The 22,285-nt window shown below is 46.7% G+C and overlaps 1 protein-coding gene across 3 annotated transcripts in view; it reads left to right on the forward strand.

Moving 5' to 3' along the window:
- FES (FES proto-oncogene, tyrosine kinase) overlaps window positions 1-22,285 on the forward strand; it is a 119,179-nt gene that overhangs the window by 88,129 nt on the left and 8,765 nt on the right. For all 3 annotated transcript variants that reach the window (XM_088472909.1, XM_088472908.1, XM_088472910.1), the window contains 3 exons: window positions 1,328-1,422; window positions 8,980-9,103; window positions 16,410-16,567. In XM_088472909.1, coding sequence (XP_088329035.1) covers window positions 1,328-1,422; window positions 8,980-9,103; window positions 16,410-16,567 — 377 coding nt within the window. The remainder of the gene's footprint in view (window positions 1-1,327; window positions 1,423-8,979; window positions 9,104-16,409; window positions 16,568-22,285) is intronic.

Genomic DNA, 22,285 nt, shown 5'->3' on the forward strand with positions numbered 1-22,285 from the left:
TATGACTCTTGCTATATAGCAGATGGGAGATGGCACATTGGGAGGCATACACACAAAGAGGTGGGGCAGGGATGGACACATGGAGTGACAGAGATTTACACAGGTTTTGACTGAAAAACACAAAGATGTCGTCAGACACTGAGAGGGAGCAGAGACACAAACAGAGGATGAGACAAACAAAGGGGGGAATGGAGTCAGGGTGGGATATTGGATGAGTGGGGACCCTACTTACACTGAAGTTGTGCAAGGGGCCTGGGATTCTGTGGGGGGAATCTGTGCAGAGGAGGAGGAGAATGGAGGGGGCCGGGGCTGCACAAATGCACACTAAATAGTGTAGCCTGTGTAAATGGCTGCACTCTGCCTCTATGAGGCTTCAGGCTGTATTCGGCCAAGCCTTCAAAGATGCCATTCCAAATCATTCTAGTTCAGAGCGAAAAAACCCGTACAGCCACATAACACTACTGCGCACAGTTTAGGAAACACAGTGTTATGGGAAACATTCGCTCTCCATGCTCCTGCCTGGCTATGCCACTGCTTTTATTACATCCATATCTCTAAGGGCGGGATGTACTAAGGTTGCGGTGACCATTCCGCCAGTCACCGCAACCTTACTAATCGCATATGTACTAACATATGCGATTAGTATCGCAAAGGACAGCTCTTGTGATGAGAGCTGCCCTTTGCGAAGCAGCCGACGCCGGGTGAGCTTCCTGCTGGTCACATGTGCAGGAAGCCCCAGGCTCCTCCTCCTCCTTGCACCCGGAAGAAGACTAGGAGGAGGCGGAGGACCCAGGAGGAGCGCGGGCCGGCAACCTTGGACAGCAGGTGACTGGGGGCTAGCGCTGGGCGGCGGCGAACCATCGGCAGCAGGGTGCGGTAAGAAGCCCATAGGATTTTATAGGGTAACGCCAGGTTTTTCTGGCATTACCCTCTGCACCGATAAAAGTGCGGCCGGGCCTTAGTACATATGGGAAATGCGGTAAAAACCCTGAAAATGGGGTTTTTACCGCATTTTTCCTTTAGTACTTCCCGGCCTTACTGAGCAAAAACATTCCTGCTGGGCTCCATGTGATTAATGTTCAAGAAAACTGCAGAATATCAGCAGCAATTAAATACTATGTAGTGAAATAAAGTTTCTACATCCGTAATTTAGAGTTTAGATGCTAATTGCAGTTGTCTATTTTTACAAAGAATGTTGACAGCAGAATTTCTGTATTAAATGCAATTAATCCCAACATATTAATTTGGATGTAGATGTCGTAGTGGTAGTATCCTGTAGCTTTAACTGCATTCTAATCTGCTTTCCATTTTCTTTCTTTTCGTGTAGGATTCTTAAGCAATATAGTCATCCTAACATTGTCAAACTAATTGGAGTCTGCACACAGAAACATCCAATTTACATTGTCATGGAGCTGGTACAGGGTGAGTATTATGCTGTCCTGGTTTCGTCACATGCATATCATGTGACAGTAGCTGACAGTATCAGCCTTGATACAAGCCTGTGATTAGTACATATTTGCTCATAGGTACACTGTCTATAATAAGTGAATTAGGCATTGTCATATTTCCATCTCCACATACAGTAATAGCCCACAAAATTCGATTTTATGTTGTAGCAGTTAAGAATAAGGCATCATATCTTTGGGGGCAATTCAATTCTAACGTGAGAATTTAGCTCCCAAGTCAAGTGCTTGTGAGCTATTTAATTAATTTCTGCGATAAGCTCAGAGGCTGCATTAATCAGCAATTTCTGCTCGCATCCTCCTGAGGTGAGAGCAGAAATCTGTCTTTAGTAGGGCTTCGGAGCTGGTCACAAGAGTCGGGCGCGCTGCAACTAAATCGCACCCGACACTTAGTACGAGAGAATCTGCTTAACGCAGCTAATCCTGTACATTCTTGTGCAAAATAGTGGCCATAACGGGATTTAATTGAATAGCTCCTGGGGACATAGCCTGGGCGATAAATTCCCACGTAAGAATTAAATCACCCCCATGTGCCCCTCACAGTCACCCATCAAATTGTTCTATACAAAACAACAATTTCATCCATCAGCTTCCACGACTAATGGAGCGTACACACGGTCAGATTTGTCAGATGAACGACTGAACGATTTGAACGATTTTACCAAAGTTTTGAACGATTGAACGATTTTTGACTGCATTAAAATGAATGGAATCGTCCAAGTCTGACTGCAAACCCATCAGATGTCAGATATCGTTATCTGACAAACGGGAACGCGCATCGTTGATCGTCCATCGTTCAGGCATGTCAGATATGAACGATTTTCCTTCAGATATGAACGACTGAACGATTTTTAAATCGTTATCGTTCATATCTGAAGGAAAAATCTGATCGTGTGTATGCACCATAAGCATGTAAAAATTACAACTAATCAAGAAAACAGCGCTAAATAGGTATTCAATAAAAGATAAATATTAAAGAGTATGGGTTGTGGATAAAATGAAAGACACAAATTTAATTTCAGAAATACAATATATTGATAACATTCATTAAAAAAAGAGAAACCATATAAACTAGGTATTCTCAGATCTTGGTGGGTTTTAGTCACCGACGAGGTGAGGGTAGTAATGGGGGCGTCTCTAGCAGATGGGAGTATGAATTAGAAGCAAAAAATATGGTAGTTGCTCAATCAGCTTAATGACATACTACAGGTGCTTGTAAAGGGCGGGGTTTACACTGAACTACAGAAAAAAGGAATTTGCCCTCCAGCACACTGCAGCTAAATCAAAAATACTTGAATCCTACATAATAGAAATTCAGAGGTATTGGTTACATACATTTGCAAATATGAATAAGCGCTGGGCCACTGTCAAGGCTCCTCTATACCAGCGTCCCTAACATTAAGGGGTTCACGTCCGAGAATCAAGGCACCCCAAAAAATTCAAAACCAAGGACCATCCCCAGGGCATCACACGAAAAGGGGAAAAAAGTTGATAATGAAGTGTAAAGCATAGATGTGTAAAGATAAATCAATAAGTGTTAATGAAATGTAAAAGAATTAAAATGACATAAATAATATACAAACGATTAGAGAAGTGAAAAAATATTCTATGTGAATTAAGTGGTGATGCCATGAGAAAGGTCCAGCCAGAACAACCCCGGGGGCCCCAATCCCAAACGCTCACCCCAAAATAATTATTGCTACATAATAGTAGCACCCACTCTGGGTCATATAATTACAAATTGGTGTACTGCATGATAACAGTACATGTATGAGCTGAGAGCTAACTTACCTTGGAGGTACCCCAAAAAACCTCCACATGGCACTATAAGGATCAGCACCTCCTCCTAATGCTGAGTCCTTTCATGCCTCTCCAAACTGCAAGCAAAAAATATGGTAGTTGCTCAGTCAGCTTAATGACATACTACAGGTGCTTGTAAAGGGCGGGGTTTACACTGAACTACAGAAAAAAGGAATTTGCCCTCCAGCACACTGCAGCTAAATCAAAAATACTTGAATCCTACATAATAATAGAAATTCAGAGGTATTGGTTGCATACATTTGCAAATATATGAATAAGCGCTTTTTTCATATATTTGCAAATGTATGTAACCAATACCTCTGAATTTCTATTATTATGTATGATTCAAGTATTTTTGATTTAGCTGCAGTGTGCTGGAGGGCAAATTCCTTTTTTCTGTAATATGAATTAGAAACCAGACATGGGTAGCAGGTGAGTATAGAACCAGGCTACTGAATGCTGTTGGGATCAGGTGAGTATGAGAGCTGTAGAGTATCCTAGATGGAGAAGTTCACTAGATTTCCTGCATGTTGATAAGTGTTGTACTAGAGATGATGCTGGAATGTGGAATCGTACCAGCTGTACAGGATGTGCGGGCTGCGGAGCAGAACCAGCTATACAGGATAATCTGGGATGCGGAGCAGCACCAGTTATACAGGAGATGCTGGGATGCGGAGCAAAACCAGCTATACAGCATATGCTGGGATGTGGAGCAGAACCAGATATTCGGAATGTGCTGGGATGCGGAGCAGAACCAGCTATATAGGTTATGCTGAGATGTGGAGCAGAACCAGCTATTCGGGATTTGCTGGGATGCAGAGCAGAACCAGCTTATATAGGTTATGCTAGGATGCGGAGTAGAACCAGCTATTTGGGATGTGCTGGGATGCAGAGCAGATCCAGCTATTTGGGATGTGCTTGGATGCGGAGCAGAACCAGCTATATAGGTTATGCTGGGAATGCGGAGCAGAACCAGCTATCGGGATGTGCTGGGATACAGAGCAGAACCAGATATACAGGATGTTCTGGGATGCAGAGCAGAACCAACTATACAGGATGTCACCAGATCGAACGTGGTCAGCAGAGGTAAACAATAGGGGCATATAATGCTGGCAAAGGAGGACCGAGACTCAACCATGCATTAGCCGAGTACAACGCCTATAAGGGTTTCCACAGGGCACTAGGACCGAACCAACAACCGCAGCAGGGAGCACAGTAACAAGCAGCTTCCAGGAATAGTTACTTGTGGCAATTCCCCACTGGGCCAGACTGGCTTGATAGGCATAGCAGCACACGGATTGGCCCAGGAACTCCCTTTGGCTGACCATTGGATTACTGGTAGTCAGCTGACGGTCTCCTTCATGATGGCACCCACTATGCAGACACACAGGACACCAGCAACATGCAACACACACCAAACTACCCCAGATCCCCGGCCAACGTTACACCAGCCAGTGGTGCCAGCCATGAGGACCCTGTATGCCACGCCACCACACCACGAATGCCCAGATAGGTAACCTCTGCAAACAAGTGCTAAACACCCGCAAAGTCCTGACAGGTATATGCAGCTGGACTGCCCTAGTCACAACCTAATCAAATGTCTCCAATATGAAGGTAAAGCTGCTATTGACTGAATGGACAGCCTCAAGTGAAGGAGCTCTGGATATAGAAATTGGTAGTAAAATTCAGTCATAGATAGAATTGCGTCTCTCTCCCCATGCAAATAACAGGAGCAGATGTGGCAGGAATCCAACCAGAGTTGTGGTCCCATTGGGAGTACAAAAGGATGATCAAAACACAGAACCCAATTCATTCACATTACAATTAGTGGCTGGAAATTGTAAATTATAAATACCCAATTTGCATGGTTGTTTGACCATATGTTGCCAATTGCAAATTGGATAATAATTAAAACAAAACAATGAACAGTGCTGTATTTCTATGAGGCCATTACTATATTAATTGACTGAGAATTCCTGAATACCTTTGTTTTATTCACTTACTAGCTGGGGTACCCAGCATTGCCCGGGTTGAAGACTGAACCCTGAAGTACACCTGCAGTCTTTATTTGTTTACATTTCCTTGTCTATACCCTAATTCCATTGATCCTGAAAAGGACCCCACTGTTTGCTAACATGCTGTGGGTGCAAGGGGTGCGGCTGCTATGGTGTCTAAGCTGCCTCTGTGGCCCACCGCACCCTCTGCACACAGTCCTGCACACAAGGTGGGCCGGTCCAGTCAGGGCTGCCGAGGGGGGCCTTGGTGGCAGCGGTATTGATTTGGTGCCGGCCTGCCAGCTGATTGGTGCACCGGCAAGCAGACATGGAGAGACAGTGCCACTGGTTGCAAGGCAGTCAGAGCTTGCGGACCGGCAGCCAATCAGCAGTGGCAGCTCTTGATTGGCTGCCAGTCTTCGAGCTCTGATTAGCTTGCAACCGGCGCCAGATTCAAATTGCACTTGTGTTGTGTGTCCACGTCTACCACTGCCTGCCAGTGCGCCAGCTGCAATTAGCTGGTGGCCCAGCCCCAAATCCACACCTGCTGGCATCTGATGGCATACAGGGGGAGGAGGGAGGCTGCTGGAGGGACACGGACAGGTGAGTTGCTGGGGGGGCATAATGTGTATTGGGCATTACTGTGTGGCATAATGTTATAAGGGGCATTACTGTGTGGCATAATGTGTAAGGGGCACTACTATTGTGTGGAATAATTTGTCATATGTGGCATTACTACTATATGGCATAATCTGTAAAGGGTATTACTGTGTGCTATAATGTGTAAGGGGCATGACTGGGTGGCATAATGTATGAGGGGCACTGCTACTGCATGGCATAATGTGTATAAGTGGTACTACTGTGTCCCATAACCTGAATGGTCTCTGTGTGGCATAACATGAATCGGTTCTGTGTGAGGGCAAATGTATGTGTTCTTTTACCTCTGGTGGGGGGCTATTAAGATCTTGCTATGTGGCCCCCAAAATTCTAGTTATGCCCTTGCATGTAAACACAGAGGGCTGAATAATATATATGGTCACTTTAAAGGACTAATGCTGCATACACACGGTACGATAAGCTGTCAGATTTTAACGTTAACAGTCCTATCATTAAAATCTGACAGTTTCTGTGCGGCCACGTTATCGACCAACTACCGTTGTCTGTGCAAGCAGGCAGACCTGGTCGATATTAACCAGGTTAGCCTGCTTATTATAGGGAGGGTCGTTCTAGTCGTTAAGGGGGTTACTGCATGTGTTGGATGAACATCCAACACATGCAGGACGATCAGACAACGATCATTTGATCGTTATCTGATCGTTGCCATCGTACCGTGTGTACGCAGCATAACTCTGAATTTAATATGAACTTGCATGAGTCATAAAGTTTGACACTTGCTCAGACTGAGGTTAAAATTATACTTTTGTAGCTTTCACACAGGTTTTTGGCAGACTGACATCATATTACACAGCCAGCCCCAGAACCTGTGTAATGTAAGTGTCCCCATTTTTAGGGATTGTGTGACTGTGTGGCCCTGACGAAGTTCAAACCTATGCAAAAACTTTATCCTGGTCAAACTACTCCACCCTGCCAAATTTGGTAGAGCTAGGTCCAAAATTCTGGCTGTGCATAACGGACAGGCAGACACACTTTCACGCTTATTCAGAGGCGGCCCTAGGCATAGGCATTCTAAGTAAATGCCTAGGGCATCTGGAATGCCTTAGGGCATCCCACGGCTCTGCGCTTGCCCCATAGCGACGGTGCCGGCGACTACCAGCTCCCCACCAGCAGCTACCACAATCGGAGCTTAGCTCCGATCGGGCAGCACAGCTGTCAGAATGAGCTTCTGCACATGTGCAGAAGCTCATTCTTGCTACAAGTAAGATGGCCACTGTAACTGAGTCCTCATTGTCATGGCAACCATGTTCTGGCGGCGACTGCAACTCTCCCAGCTGGACTCAGTCAGCCCCAGGCATCCACCAATCCGAGGGAGGGGGCGGAGCCGCAGGCTGGAAGCGCGTGGAACATTCGAGAAACGGGATCAGTGGATCACTTATTCTCATCAATGGGGATCGTGTCTTGGAGATAGCGGCCACCTGGCGCCTATAGTACCTTTCTGTAGGACATGATGCTGGGCCAGTCACTGTGCAGTGCTGAGTCAGGGGTAATACTTTCAGCCAATGAAAATTAGTTTTACTTAACATTTTTGCAGATATGTATAGATTTAAACAATAATTTATTGCCTACAAAATTAAACTGTGAAAATAAAATTATTAATGTTTTTAATGGTAAGAAATATCTTATGTAATGCATAGCACAGGGGTTTTTAACCAGGGGTGCCTCTACCCCCTTGGGGTGCAAAACAATCATGCTGGGGTGGACAACCTGCCCCAAATAGTTTCATACACTGTCATTTTTACTTTTTTTGCGTTTTTTGTTTGTCAATGTGTGCTCAGTACTAGCACCAGAACGTTTATTTAGGGCCTGATTCAGTAGGGATCACAAATGCGATCATGGGTGCAGTAGCTCACGCAGTTCTGCTGTGAAAATATGCTAATCACTGCGACCGCGTTGCCGTCGCAGGCCAATATAAAGATGCCCACTTCCCCTTTATCACATCCGTAATACCTTGCAAGTCTGCGAAAACATTGGTACCATCAAGTAACATCGGAGCCTCACGCTCTATTACACAAGGTCAGACCTTGCTCAGAAATTGCTAAACTTCCTGTTCGCAGTGAGAGCAAAGGCTGCGTATGCCATCGCAGTGGCTAATTTATGCACGCCCCTGTAACGGCGTTCAAACGCACAGGCACACCTGCATTTTGCCGATCACCCCCCAAATGGTCACTTCCTTGCGATTGCAGTGATGCCTTCGCACATTGCAATGCATGCGCAGAGCGCAACAATCGCCCCTCTGCGTGCGTTTGGATACCGAGGAAACAGTGTTGTTGTAGTGTGCTCACGTATTATATATACTGTGTGTGTGTGTGTGTGTATATATATATATATATATATATACTGTATATGTATATATGTATTGGTGGTGGCATTACTGTATCTGCTAGGGGGCACCAGCCAAAATCTTGCCTGGGGCACCAAATTGGCTAGGGCCGGCTCTGCGCTTATTATAAAGATTTAGTTGGTGATTCAGCAGGCAGTGTGTTATACCATGTACCATTCTGGCTTAGTGCCACAGGATTTAATTTTCTGTTGAAGATATACCTTATCATATTGTGCATAGAATAAAATAAAAATAAACAAAAAGTATTATGTCTAAATCACAGGACAGCTGACATACACATAGAAATATAGGCCAGATAGATAGATAGATAGATAGATAGATAGATAGATAGATAGATAGATGTGAACAAGAAAATCTCCTTTTCTTTTTTTGTATAATCAATATGTATTAGCTATCACAAATGTATCAAAACAGTATCAACAGTAAGATACACATTAAATACAATTATAGTGTGAATACATTTTGCAAATATAACAACAAGAAAAACAAAAAGATTCCAGGGGTTACGAGGAAAGAACACAAAGGGAAAATCACAGTTTTCTTATATCCCTGTGTACAAATATTGGGTATCAGTGTACGTCTGCCCATATTCTGCACTATACTTCCCCCCAGCGGGTGTCTTCTGTCACTGCAATATGCCTCTTGAGCACATGCTTAAATCTTAACTTAACCAAGGGATTGTCATTGTCTTGTTCTCCTGAAGGTGGAGACTTTTTGACATTCTTGCGGAATGACGGTCCGAGAATGAAGACAAAGGAGCTTATCAGGATGTCAGAGAATGCTGCGGCTGGAATGGAATACTTGGAAAGTAAACGTTGTATTCACAGGTACTGGACAGGGAGATATTGCAATGTGATCTCTCAAATCCAAGCTTTGTATTCTTCTAAAATTGATACACAACATTTTTGTTGTAAAAAAAAAAATAGTAATATTAAGAAAAATAGTACTACTTAAAACAAAATAAATGAAAGTGGATTTATAGCCCACATATAAAACTTCTTGCCATTTAGTAACTGTATTTTACCGGTTATGAAACATAAATTGAAAATAACTAAAGGCTATAAAACCCTTAAAGCGATTTTATAATAAAAAATGGTTTGTATCTTGAAATATATATTGCCATGGTATATATATATTGCCATGGTATGCAGGCAGTATTTTAATACCGGTCAGTGCATCTACTGTAACTTAAAGATGTACCACAAGTAAGCTGTATTCCTACTTCCAATGGGACTCTGGGATATAGATGGCGGTGAGTGGAGCCTGGGACTTTAAATCTTCAATGATTTTGACTCCTCCCCTTCACCTGACTCAGTTTAGTTTAAGTGCTCAGTGAAGCCGGGCGTCCTTTCAGGCTGATGCTATGTTTGCTTTTTTTAATTTTGCTGCAGGCAGACTCTGGGCTACTGGAGTCTGCCTACAACGTGGGACACAACCCTCACAGGTCTGTGTCCAGGTACCCTCAGCGTGGCTTCTTCAGACACTGCAGCTGCAACGTGCACCTGAAGGCTGGCAGTAGTAGGTAAGTAGGATCCATCCTCCATGCTTACTTCCCCTTCTGCAGTATGCCTACCTGGTGCCGAATCACAGAATAGCCATGTTCCATTGGGCTGAGAAAAAGTGGGGGCTAGTGTGTGTACAGACTAGGAAGAACACTGGGCATGGAGGCTATGAGGGTAAATATTGTTAATGGAATGGGAGGGGGCAGTTGGAGAGCAGGCTATAGCGGGGGGTGGCTGGATATATATATATATATATATATATATATATATATATATTGCATATTTTAGCAACTCATATGCACAGCAAGGGACCCACCACGCAGAGCACATTCTATGGAGATCTGTAGTGCTGCCAGTGCCCACGCGACCCATAATAGCTCACTTGAAATATAATACACATTTCATTCTACACGTACAGTTAAAGATATATACAAACAAAATATGTTACATTCCAATGACTAGTGCCATCCACCCAGGGTTGTCACCCCCAGGGTGGCGTGTCCACTGATGGAGATACACAGGCAGGAACCGCGCCATGCTAGGGGTGACAACCCTGGCTGGTGCAATGTCTGAATTGTTGCAACAGCTTGCCGCTAGCAGACATCAGAACATGGCTTTGGGAAATTCTTCCTCATTGCAGAGTTCAGAGCACTGTGATCCACTACCCACTCTGCAGAACCGCCTTGGGCCCAGGGGCCTTCTAACTCAGTCCAAGGTTTGGATCACTTTTCTTCCTACTTAGAAAAGCTTTTAGATCCTGCATCCAGGTGTTCACAGGACAAACCCTGCTTGCAGAAGCATAGGCTCCAGGGCATACTTCAGTCCTGGGAGGTTCCGATTCAAAGTCTTCCTCTTAGGTGGAGGACGACCCTTTTGAACACTCAGATGTGGATCTATCCTCAGTGATGGAGGATGATTCTTCGGATGTCCGGGGTGTCGAGGCTCTGATTAAGGTAGTGAAAGATGTTCTGCAGATCTCATGAGAAATGTGTCTCATGAGGATTCTCTCTTCCAGGGGAGACATAAATGGACAGTTATATTTCCTGCTTCTGCAGTTCGAAGATACCTTAGCTGCGGCTTGGTCCCATCCGTATCTTGGTGCATGTTATCTTTCTACCCCTCTCCGACTGGGGATAGATCAAAATGGCAATCCCGCTGCTAGTGGGACTCTCCATCTCCAGACTGTCCAGAAAGATTACTTTTCCAGTTCCTCTTTTCAAGCTAGCTCTGATCGTAAGCTGGAATCCACTCTGAAGAACATCTATGTTCCAGCTGGGGCTTCTCTTTGCCCCTCTTGGTCTCCGTCTGGGTGATATACGGTGGTAGAAAAATGGGTGGACCTGCTTTGTGATGGACTTTGGTACCATGTGTTCAGACTTGATTTTCTGGTCGAGCATAAATCCAGGAATCTACTTCTTATCTGGGCGAGGCGGCTATGGATGCTTGTTTGGTCTGTTCCAAGGTCTCTTCTTCGGCGGTTGCATCTCGCCTTGCCCTCTAGTTGAGATTCTGGCAGGTCGATGCAGAATCTAAGTGATCTTAGGAGGAAATGCCTTTTACCGATAATGTCCACTTTGGACCAAAATTGGATAAGATCATTGCCCTTGCCACGGGGGAAAGAACTCTTTTCTCCCCTCAGCTCCCAAGGCAAAAAGCCTGTGAGGGCCCTCCTTACGTTTTGTGGTTCAAAGTCCTCTTTGAATAGGAGGGGCAGATCTATGGGCCAACAATCCTGGTCTGACCGCTGACTTGAAGTCCGACTGTCAGAGAAACCTTCCACATGACGAGTTGCCCCCACATGGGAGATCTTGTTGTGGGTGCCCATCTACTTCGTATTCAGGACACCTGGCTTTGGATATCTTCTGATGCCTGGGTAAGAGGCTTTCTCTCTGTGGGTTACAGGATAGATCTGTTGGGCCTTCCTCCTCAAAGGTTTATCACCATGGGCCTTCCTGTGTCTCGTCAGAAGCATCTGGCTCTGGGGAGGGCTGTGCAGACTTTTCTCTTCATGGGTGTTGTGATACCAGTCCCTGCAGATCAAGAGAGTCAGGGCTTCTATTCAAATCTGTGGTTCCCAAGCCGGACGGTTCTGTATAACCCATTCTTTATCTGAAGTTGTTCACTGTTCATTTACGATTCTGGAAGTTTAAAATGGAGTCACTCTGTTTGGCATGGAAGAGGTTCCTTGTGTCTCTGGACATCAGGGATGCTTGACTCCACATTCCCATTTAGGAGCCTCACCAATCCCTCCTGCTGTTTGCAATATGTTACGCTCATTACCAATTCAAAGCTCTACCCTTTGGCCTCTCAACTGCCCCTTGGGTCTTCACGAAGATAAGGCAGTCATGGTGGCTCACCTCTGATCACTGGGTGTCACTATTGTCCCATATCTCAATGATAATTCTCCTCAAGGCCCCTGAGATACTTCAGTCCCATGTTTGCCTGAAACATCGCGTATTGATGCCTCATGGTTGCATTATCAGTTTCGAAGAGTCCAACCTTGTCCTGTTGCAAAGGATGATTTTCCAGGGCATGCTGTGCGACACATCCCTAAAAGGGTCTTTCTGCCCCAGGAAGAGATTACAGCCATCCAGGCTTTGATTAGCATGGTCCTACACAAGATGGTGGTTTCAATTCACTTCTGCATGTGTCTATGGTATAAACTTTTATCCTCCTTTAAGGCAGTTTATTTTGGATGGTTTCATTCCTGTGACCTTCAGTTGGATCTGTTTTCCAAGTGGGATAGGTCATCTCTCCCCTTGTCCTGGGTTATCCTTTTTTTCCTCAGGCTCGTCTGTTCCTGCTCAGGTGGCTGGATTCCAGACATCTCCACGAAGGTCATCTATTCATCATTTGGGACTGGATTCTGGTGACTATGGATGCCAGTCTATGGACTGGGGGGCTGTAGTTCTTCAGTTCTAGTTCCAGGGTGTTTGGTCCCATCTGAAGAGTTTCCTTATCATAAAAGTGCTAAAAATCAGAGATATATTCAGAGCTTTGACAGCAACTCAGATTCACCTGCAGGGTACTTAAGTGAAGATCCAGTCGGACAACGCCACAGCTGTAATGTATCTTAATCACTAGGGTGCACAAAGAGTCCTCTGGCAATGAGAGAGACAACCAACATCATGCAGTGGTCAGAGTGTCACATGTCAGCGATATCGGCAATGCTCATTCCCAGGGTTGAAAATTGTGAAGCTGGCTACCTAAGTCATCAAGATCTTCAGTGAGTGGTCCATCCCTCCAGACGTCTTTCGAGCCCTGATGGACTGGTGCTGTCTGCCAGATGTGGATTTGGTGGTGTCTCATCTGAACCACAAGGTTCTGCTGTATTATGCAAGGTCACAGAATCCTGTGGCTCTCTCATTCAATGCAATGTTCATTTTGTGGGATTTTTGCCTGATTTATCTCTTCCCTCCACTTCCGCTGTTGCCGTAGGTTTTAAAACGCATCAAGCTGGAACAGGCAACAGTCATCCTGGTGGCCCCGGACTGGCCACAGAGTTCGTCTTCTGGTTAAAGCCCCCTGGTGTCTTTTGGATCGTCCAGACCTTCTTCAACAAGGCCCCTTTGTCCACCCTGCATTACATTGGATGCATTTAATGGTGTGGCTGTTGAGACCACAGTCTTGAGATCCAAGGGGATTCCAGAGGCAGTTATCCCAATGATGCTGAAGTCCCAGAAGCCCATTTCACCGTGGAATTATCATTGGATTTGGTGATGCTTGGTGTGATAAGAAGCATTTTCCTTCTTCCAATACAAATTATAGGTAGGGCCACCAAGCGCTGATTTCTGTTTATGTACTCAAGGAATAGAAAGAGTTCTTTATTGGTAAACATGTATTTCAATAAAGATTCCAAATCCTGGACTTCTAATAAGGTTCTCACCTCAAATAGGTGCGCACCTGTGGAGGAGGTGTGCACCCCATTTGTGACCATAGGAGATCCTGCGAAGGTCCACGTGCAAAGGAGGAGTGGTAAACCCGGGTGTCTCTTTGTCACCACAACTCATTTCATGTGTGCCTTTCTCGGAAGGCTCTATATGATTGATGCCCATATGTTGAGGACCTTCCCCACTTGTGGGTATATGCTGATGGTATAGAGAGAAGAAAAAGATACCTTTCAAGGAACTATTTTCACCTATTTGAGGTGAGAACCTTATTAGAAGTCCAGGATTTGGAATCTTTATTGAAATACATGTTCACCAATAAAGAACTCTTTCGTATTGGATAGCATATGGTGTGGTGAACCTGGTTTCGGACTCTTGCGATGGAAGGAGCGCAGGTTACATGGTCTATTTTGAAATTATTTTCCTTCTTCCACCTTTTGGGTTTCTTGTCTCCTGTTGGTACTTTAGAAGGTCTTGGTCTTATCTGTGGTTTTTCAGCCTCGCCTTACCTTGCTCCCTGTACTTCCGACATTCTTACAAGGCGTCCTTCATGTACAACTGCTGTTTATTCCTCTGTCGGACCTCAATTTGGTCCTCTGTTTCTTGCAGTCTGATCTTTTTGAGCCTCTAGCTTCAGTCGATCTCAAGTATCTCATGTGGAAGACTGATTTCCTCCTTACCATTGCCCCAGCAAGGAGTTTTTAGAGATCAGTGCCCTGTCCTGTCATTTCTCTTTTCTAGTGTTTCACGATGACAGAGTGCTACTTTATTCGCGGCTCTCCTTCTTGCTGAAGGTGATTTCTCGGGTCTACATAAATCATCTGATTGTGGTTCCAGTTTTATCCAATGATGGCTCTTCCATTGAGGATGAGGCATGTTGTTCTTTTTATGTGGTCTGTGCCCTTCAGACCTATGTTTGCCTTACCTCTGATATTCCTAAAATGGAAGACTTCTTTGCCCACTATGATTCTCGCAAGAGGGTTTGACTGGCAATAAAGTGTATGGATTCTCTGCAGCTTTGTGATGCTATTTGACAGGCTTACATTGCTGGAGGCCAACAGGTTACTTCCTGGGTTACAGCTCATTACACTGTGTCAGTAGTGCCTCTTTGCTTGCGCACCATAAGGCTTCTGCAGACCAACTGTCTTGTTGACTGGTTGGTTCGGGGTTTCATTTCTTCTGATCTCTCTGTATCCTTTTGGGCTTGGAGTCAAGTGGGGTATAAAGGGGGAGGATCCCAGTCAAAATCATTGAAGATTTAAAGTACCAGGCTCCACTTACCACCATCTTTACCCCAGAGCCTCAGTGTCCCCCATGGAATCAGGCAAAGGGATTTTACTGGTAAGTACAAAACTATTTTTATGGATCTGAGCATCAATTTGCTAATTAGGGACGGGAGCTCCATACAGCTCCATCCTTTCCAATAAATCCTCTAGTTCTTCTCACTGCTTGGGCTGGATATGTGGTTGTGGGAAACTATGGAAAGGGGTGTGAGCAGAATAAATAATAACAAAGTATTGTGCCATGATTAGTCTTTGAATGCCCACCATACCCCTCAGTCACCATTTTAAAGTGTGTGTTGGGGGGGGGGGTTAGCTGTATGATCCTTTTAACTTTCCTTTTTCAGTTTACCATGTGTCTTTGTTTGACTCTTCTTTTAAATCTGCCCAGTATCTCAGGACCGTCACCATTCCTAAAATGTTGCTTAGGAACGCTTCATCCTAAAGGCTGTATTAAAGTGTTAATGCAGCGATTGGTTTAGTATTTCCTAGGCAACTTGGTGAATTTAAAAAGAGGAGCAAGGGCAGTGATGACAGAGAAAACATAACTGACATGCTTTTCTTTGCTGTTTGTACTATTTGACCTTTATCAGCACAGCTGGGTTCTTTATGCGATATAAGGGAGTTTGAGCTCAATTTGTTTTATTGCATTTGGCACCCAAAAAAAAGTAAGAGATAGCAATTATTGTGAAAATGAAATATCAAGGAGATGTCACTTCAATTGCTTATGATGCTCCATCTATGCTGATTATAGTAATTTTCTCTGAGCACTGTCTGGTACCGCCTCCATAAAAGTCTAGGAGGTACAATTTAAGTTAATGTATGTAAGTGAGATTACGATTGCCCAACAAATGTTCTGTATTATTTGGCATGCCTAGACCAATAAGGCAATGTGTGCCTTCAGCAATATGACATCATTGGAGGATCTGCCCATTCTGCGGGTTGGTGTATAATAAATTCCTTACAGGAATTTTACCTGAATTAACCTTTCCATAGCACTTTATGACACTTATGTATATAGCTACGGTATTTCTCAGTTCTCCAAGTTTATATGTATTTCATAGAAAATAAAATGAAGTACAGTAGCACATTGGTTCTTTATTGTCTCCACATTTCTGTTAGTTTAAATAAAAATTCAATGTGTGGTTTTCAATAGACCATTTATTATTTTTATCATGGACATTTGACTTTATGCCAGTTTTGGAACACTTCAATCTACCATAGAACCTCTACCATCAATGCTGTCAATAAGGCGATATCCATGTTTTGTTATTTGGCTATCCTTTTCTTACCTTAAGGTTCTGCCGCACCCAATGTATTCCATATGTTAAAGCTACTTTATTCATATAATGGACATGTGTAGGACCCTTGGCAAACGGAATATATGTCCATTTTCATTCCGTGACTGTATGACAAAAGTTAAATTTCAGTCCTGTAAATGTAACACAGTGCCTTTATTGTCAGGGATCTTGCTGCACGCAACTGTCTTGTGACGGAAAAAAATATCCTAAAGATTAGTGACTTTGGTATGTCAAGAGAAGAGGCAGATGGAGTGTATTCATCCACCGGAGGAATGAAACAGATTCCTGTCAAGTGGACGGCGCCAGAAGCTCTCAACTATGGTATTACTTTCCGATACTGTTCCCACTTGTGGTGTGTGTTACTCCAGATAGGTAGAATCTGACGCCTATTTGCAATCACACCAATCACATTGCACTCAGAGTGGTATATTTACTAAAGTGCGTGTTTTAAGCCAATCAGATTCTACTTATCTTCTAGAAGGTGCTAGATAATTGTTAATAGCTAGAATCTTATTGGTTGCTATAGGCATAGAGAGTCAAATATTTACAGAGAAAGCATTTGAATAAAGAAAAATATGGCAGCAGATTGTCCTTCTGTGTCACAGAGTAAGGAATCTACTATATCTAGTGAAAGTAGCAATATTAACAAGGGCAGTCCATATAGTCCACTTCCTATTATAACTCAATTAGGATCAAAAACTGTAACTGTATAACATTTACACAAATGCTGCAAACCGTCTCTGATTCTGAGCTCACACCTCTAGGAACACATGTCAATTGGCAGCTAAAGGTGGGTACATACTATACAGACATAATACACACTGAACAACCATCATCTGTGCCTGCCCGCAGGTTCTGGCGACCAGGGGGCATGTCTCGCCCCCCTCCTCGCGCTTTGCCGCTGTGTGTATACGGCCAGTCTGCCGACCGTCCGTACACACCTGCCGATGGACAGATATGTCTGCAGGCATATCTGTCCATCGGCTGTGCAGCACAGCCAATGCGATATGTCAGTGAACGCCGACGTTCACCGACATATCGCGGGTACACACTGCACGATGGGCAGCAGATACATTGGCCGATCAATTGATCGGCCAATGTATCTGTCAGTGTGTCAGTGTGTACAGATGCTTCCAGTAATGCATTTATTTGAATATATTTATTTGATCCATCTCCATTTTTAACTTGCTATGCCCCACACAATGGGGCTGGTGCAGAGTAAGTACTATGCCAGTGTGCATAGCCCATCACTTTACTGTGGTGCTTGCGCAGAAAAGCCACACACACATATACAGGATGGGAATGAAAGTGTGCAGTTGTGATTAGATGCATTATTTGTGGGTGGTCAGGTACAGGTGCAAATACCAGATAATAATGATGTTGATGATCTCCAAGATTACAATTAGCTTCTGATTGGCTGAATACAAATGCACCATTGGTGTTGATTGGTCTTTGTTGCACAATATTAACTTTTTTAGCGTGTTTATTCTTTTTATTAGGGAGGGTATTTTTAAAGTCTTAGGGGCAGATGTACTAAGCTATGGAAAGTGATAAACTGGAGAGTGATAAACTACCAACCAATCAGCTCCTAACTGTCATTTTTCAAACACAGCCTGTAAGATGACAGTTAGGAGCTGAGTGGCTGGTAGTTTATCACTTTCAAATTTATCACTGTCCAGAGCTTAGTACATCTCCCACTATGTGATTCCTAAAGGCGAGCGCATATTTCACAAACAAAATAATTTTTTCTACTTCAGGGTCCATAGGGTATCCACAGGATACCTTGGGGGTATAGGTGTGACGTCAGTCGCAGGGCACCAAAGAGTTAAGCTTTCAGCCTCCCAGGATGCACTAGGTCCCCCTCCTATACCCCGCCCCCGGGCCAAGGCACCTCAGTTTAGTTTGGTGCCCGGCCGGAGTCGGGTGCACCTGTTGGAGTGGGGGCTAGAAGAGCCCCTGAAGCTTTTTCTTCATGCAGCTGTGGCTGCACATCTGGATGAACAGCATGGACTGTCAGTCCTGACGTCCATGCTGTCTTCCCTACACCCCGCCGGTACCAGAACGCCGGTACTGATCCGGGGATGCTGGTGGGCGTCTGGGGTCACAGCTAGCGGTGACCCCAGATGCTCCGGACCATGGCCGGATTCAAGGGGGACAGAGGTAAGCAGCGGGGTCCCGCGGTGGGTCCCCGCTGATCACATGGTCCTAAGTCCCCAGGCAGGGGGCTCCCTGGGGACTGGCTGCAGCGTGGAGCCAGGCGACCAACCTGCGCTTCCACTACCCCCTGGGACAGCGGACCGCAGCAGAGCGGTAGCGCTGCGGCGTCCCAGGGGTTAAATGCATGCCAGGGGAGCGCGCCTTCCCTGTCTCACAGCCGGCGCCTCCCCCGCTGCACACAGCCCTCTTTGCATGCTGCCGACTGGTCCTGTGGCAGCGCTCCTCCCCCAGGCCAGCCTCCTCTCTGCTCCTCGGTGGCCATCTTCTCCAGAACGCATGGTGAACGCTGCTGGAAGCGCTGGACGGAAGCATCGTGGTCTGGGTCCCCCCGCATACCTCTCCTCCGCTGTGGCTCAGGTCTGTGTATGCAGCGCTGTGTCCTACCAGGCCCTGTGTCTGTGTAGTTGAGTAATCAGCGCTGTTAGTGCAGGAATTGTTATTTCTCTGCATTGTATGTGACTGTGCTAGCGCTGCCTGTAACTTTTCTTCTCTAAACTGTCAGCTTTATTACTGTCCCTGTTCTTCTGCTAAAGCCCTTGCGGTGCGGTGCTGCAGGGTGGTCTCTCGCCTATTTAATACTTAATTGGTGAGAGAGGTCACATACGTGGTGCCATAATGTCTGAAAGTGATTTTCCCCTCCGGCTACAGTGTACCACGTGCAAAGTACCGTTAGCGGAGGGGGAGGGTAGCGCGGAGGGCCTTTGCCGGCAGTGTTTGTCCATGGCGCGGCCTATTACGGTTACAGCACCGGTACAGGAGCCGCCCTGGGCTTGTTTCGCTCAGGCGTTAACAGCTTTAGTGGGCCAGTTAGCTCCGCAGCCCGCGTTTACTCCGATGGGTTTGTCCCAGCAGTCTGTGGTGTCGTCACCCATGCAGGGGTTCCCACGACAATTGGTGGTACCCCACAGTCTCCCTATTTCCCCGCTCCCGGGTTCTCAGGAGCCAGCGTGGGTTAACTCCCTGACGAGTTCTGTACAGCACTTGTCGGATGTGTTGCAAGGGGAGTCTGTGATGCGGCCTCATAAAAGGCCGGTGGCGTCTCTGTCCGCTCCTTATGAGGATGACGAAGGGACGTCTGATGATGGGGAGATTCTGGATCCTTACGATCAGGAACCTCTCCATACTAAGGACGCTGATGCTAAGTCCAAAGTATATATTCCTGGACTTATTCGGGCGGTCCGCACAGCCTTGGTGATTGAGGACGAAGTTCCCCCAGCGGCTAAATCTAAGTATGCCTTTTTCAAAGATGTGAAGGGCGATGCCACAGTCTTTCCTCTTTCGGGTCAGTTGGTGGACCATTTAGAGGAGGCGTGGAAACAACCTGGCAAAAGATACCAGCCGCAGAGACGCCTGGCGGTGGCTTATCCGTTCGCGGATAATTATTTTGCTAAGTGGGAATCCCCTCCACAGGTGGATTCTCACGTGACCCGTCTTGTCCGTAGTGCCACATTGCCGATGCCATCCATGTCCTCCCTTAAGGATGCTACGGACCGCAAGGTAGAAATCTGCCTGAAGTCCGCTTATTCCCTTGCAAGGGGGGCAGCACGGCCGGCTATGGCCATTTGCTGGGTTGCCAGAGCGATGGAGCGCTGGGCGGATTCATTAGAGGCTTCTTTTGAATCCGACTGTCCGGCCGAACAGGCGGAGTTGATTGGCAATCTCCGTGATTCGGCCACCTACATCAACGAGGCAGCTCTAGACATTAGTACTCTGGTGTCTAGAATTTCTTCAGCAGCGGTGGCTGCTCGTCGCACCTTGTGGCTGCGATCCTGGAAGGCGGACGCAGATTCCAAGAAAGGTCTGGAAGCGTTGCCGTTTACCGGAGAAGTTCTCTTCGGTCCGGATCTGGATAAGATTGTGGCCACGCTGGCGGCAGCCAAATCTGCTTGTCTCCCGTCGGCCGCTGCTCCTTCTGGTTCGGGACCATCGTCCTTTCGGTCATCTAGGGCCCAGGGCAGGCCCAAACCACAGTCGTTTCCTCGACAGGCTGGCCCTAAGAAATCGGTCAAGCCCCGGAAGCAGGCATGGAGTACCAGACGTCCGGCCCCCAAGCCAGATGACAAGCCTGCGGCCTGACGGTCCGGGCCTCCCTTTGGGGGATCCCAGGGTGGGAGGCCGCCTGCTACAGTTCGCCCAGTGTTGGTCGACCACTACGACAGACACTTGGGTTCTGGAGGTGGTTTCCCACGGATACGCCCTCTCCTTCCGGCACAGACCCCCGGCTCGCTTCTTCACCACGGGTCTCCCATCAGACCGGAACAAGGCTACGGAGCTGCGGAAGGTATTGCACACTATGCTCCAGGCTGGAGTTATAGTGGCTGTTCCATTCTCCCAGAGGGGCCAGGGTTTCTATTCAAATCTATTTTTGGTACAGAAACCCAATGGGTCATATCGTCCGATTCTCAACCTCAAAGCACTCAACAAGTCTTTGCGGGTCCCGAAGTTTCGGATGGAGACCCTACGGTCCATCATTCTGGCGCTGGAACCTGGGGACTACTTGGTGTCATTGGACATACAGGACGCTTACCTGCATGTCCCTATTCTTTTGCGCCATCAACAGTTCCTCAGGTTTGCAATCCGCAGCGACCACTTCCAGTTTCGGGCGTTACCTTTTGGCCTGGCAACAGCACCACGTGTTTTCACCAAGGTGATGGCGGTCATGGCGGCTTCTCTGCGGCTGCAGGGAGTCCGCATGTTGCCGTATTTGGACGACCTGTTATTGGTGGCAGGATCTCCAGAGCTCCTGTTACGCCACTTGGACCTGACCATTGCACTGCTGCAATGGCACGGCTGGCTAATCAACTGGCAGAAGTCCACTCTAATCCCGTCTCGGAGGATTCTGCATCTTGGAGCCTTATTGGACTCGGGACAGCAAAGGATCTTCGTGACGGAGGACAAGATCTCTGCTTTACAGTCAAGGGTGCGCAGTTGCCTGCACAGCCGCCGGGTGTCCTTACACTCGGCGATGAGGTTACTGGGCTCCATGGTGTCGGTGTTCGACATGGTGGAATACGCCCAGTTTCACTCCAGACCTCTGCAGCACCTGATCCTGTCCAAGTGGAACGGGCTGACTCAGTCTCTGAAGTCCCAGACGATTGTGCTCACCCAGGAGGTTCGCCTGTCCCTTGCGTGGTGGTTACAGACGACCCACCTCAACAAGGGACGTCCGTTCTGGGTTCCAAATTGGGTCCTGTTGACAACGGACGCCAGTCTTCGGGGCTGGGGAGCAGTTTCGGGTCCACACTTGTTCCAGGGCAGGTGGACGCCGACAGAAGCGGAGCTTCCAATAAATATCTTGGAACTCCGTGCGGTCTTCAATGCTCTCCAGCAGGCACAGCGGTTTCTCCAGGGTCGCCCGGTGCAGGTCCAGTCGGACAACGCTACCACCGTGGCCTACATAAACAGGCAAGGAGGAACTCGCAGTCGGGCGGCTCTCGTAGAGGTCTCTCGGATCCTGGTTTGGGCGGAGCGCAATCTTCCGGCCATATCAGCGGTCTTCATCCCGGGAGTGCTAAATTGGGAGGCGGACTTTCTAAGTCGCCAGGACGTTCATCCGGGGGAATGGTCCCTGCACCCGGACGTTTTTCAACTACTGGTGGACAGGTGGGGTCTTCCAGAAATCGACCTCATGGCGTCCCGGCACAACAACAAGTTGCCGGTGTACGGGTCTCGCACAAGAGACGAAGGGGCGTCTCTGGTGGATGCTCTGTCCGTCCGGTGGACGTTCCGGTTCGCATACCTGTTCCCTCCGGTCTCCCTTCTTCCACGGGTAATCCGGAAATTCAAACAGGAAGGAGGGACGCTCCTGTTGATAGCTCCCGC

The sequence above is a fragment of the Taudactylus pleione genome, unplaced genomic scaffold, assembly GCF_031769625.1.
Source record: "Taudactylus pleione unplaced genomic scaffold, aTauple2 ptg000129l, whole genome shotgun sequence".
Classification (NCBI taxonomy): Eukaryota; Metazoa; Chordata; class Amphibia; order Anura; family Myobatrachidae; genus Taudactylus; species Taudactylus pleione.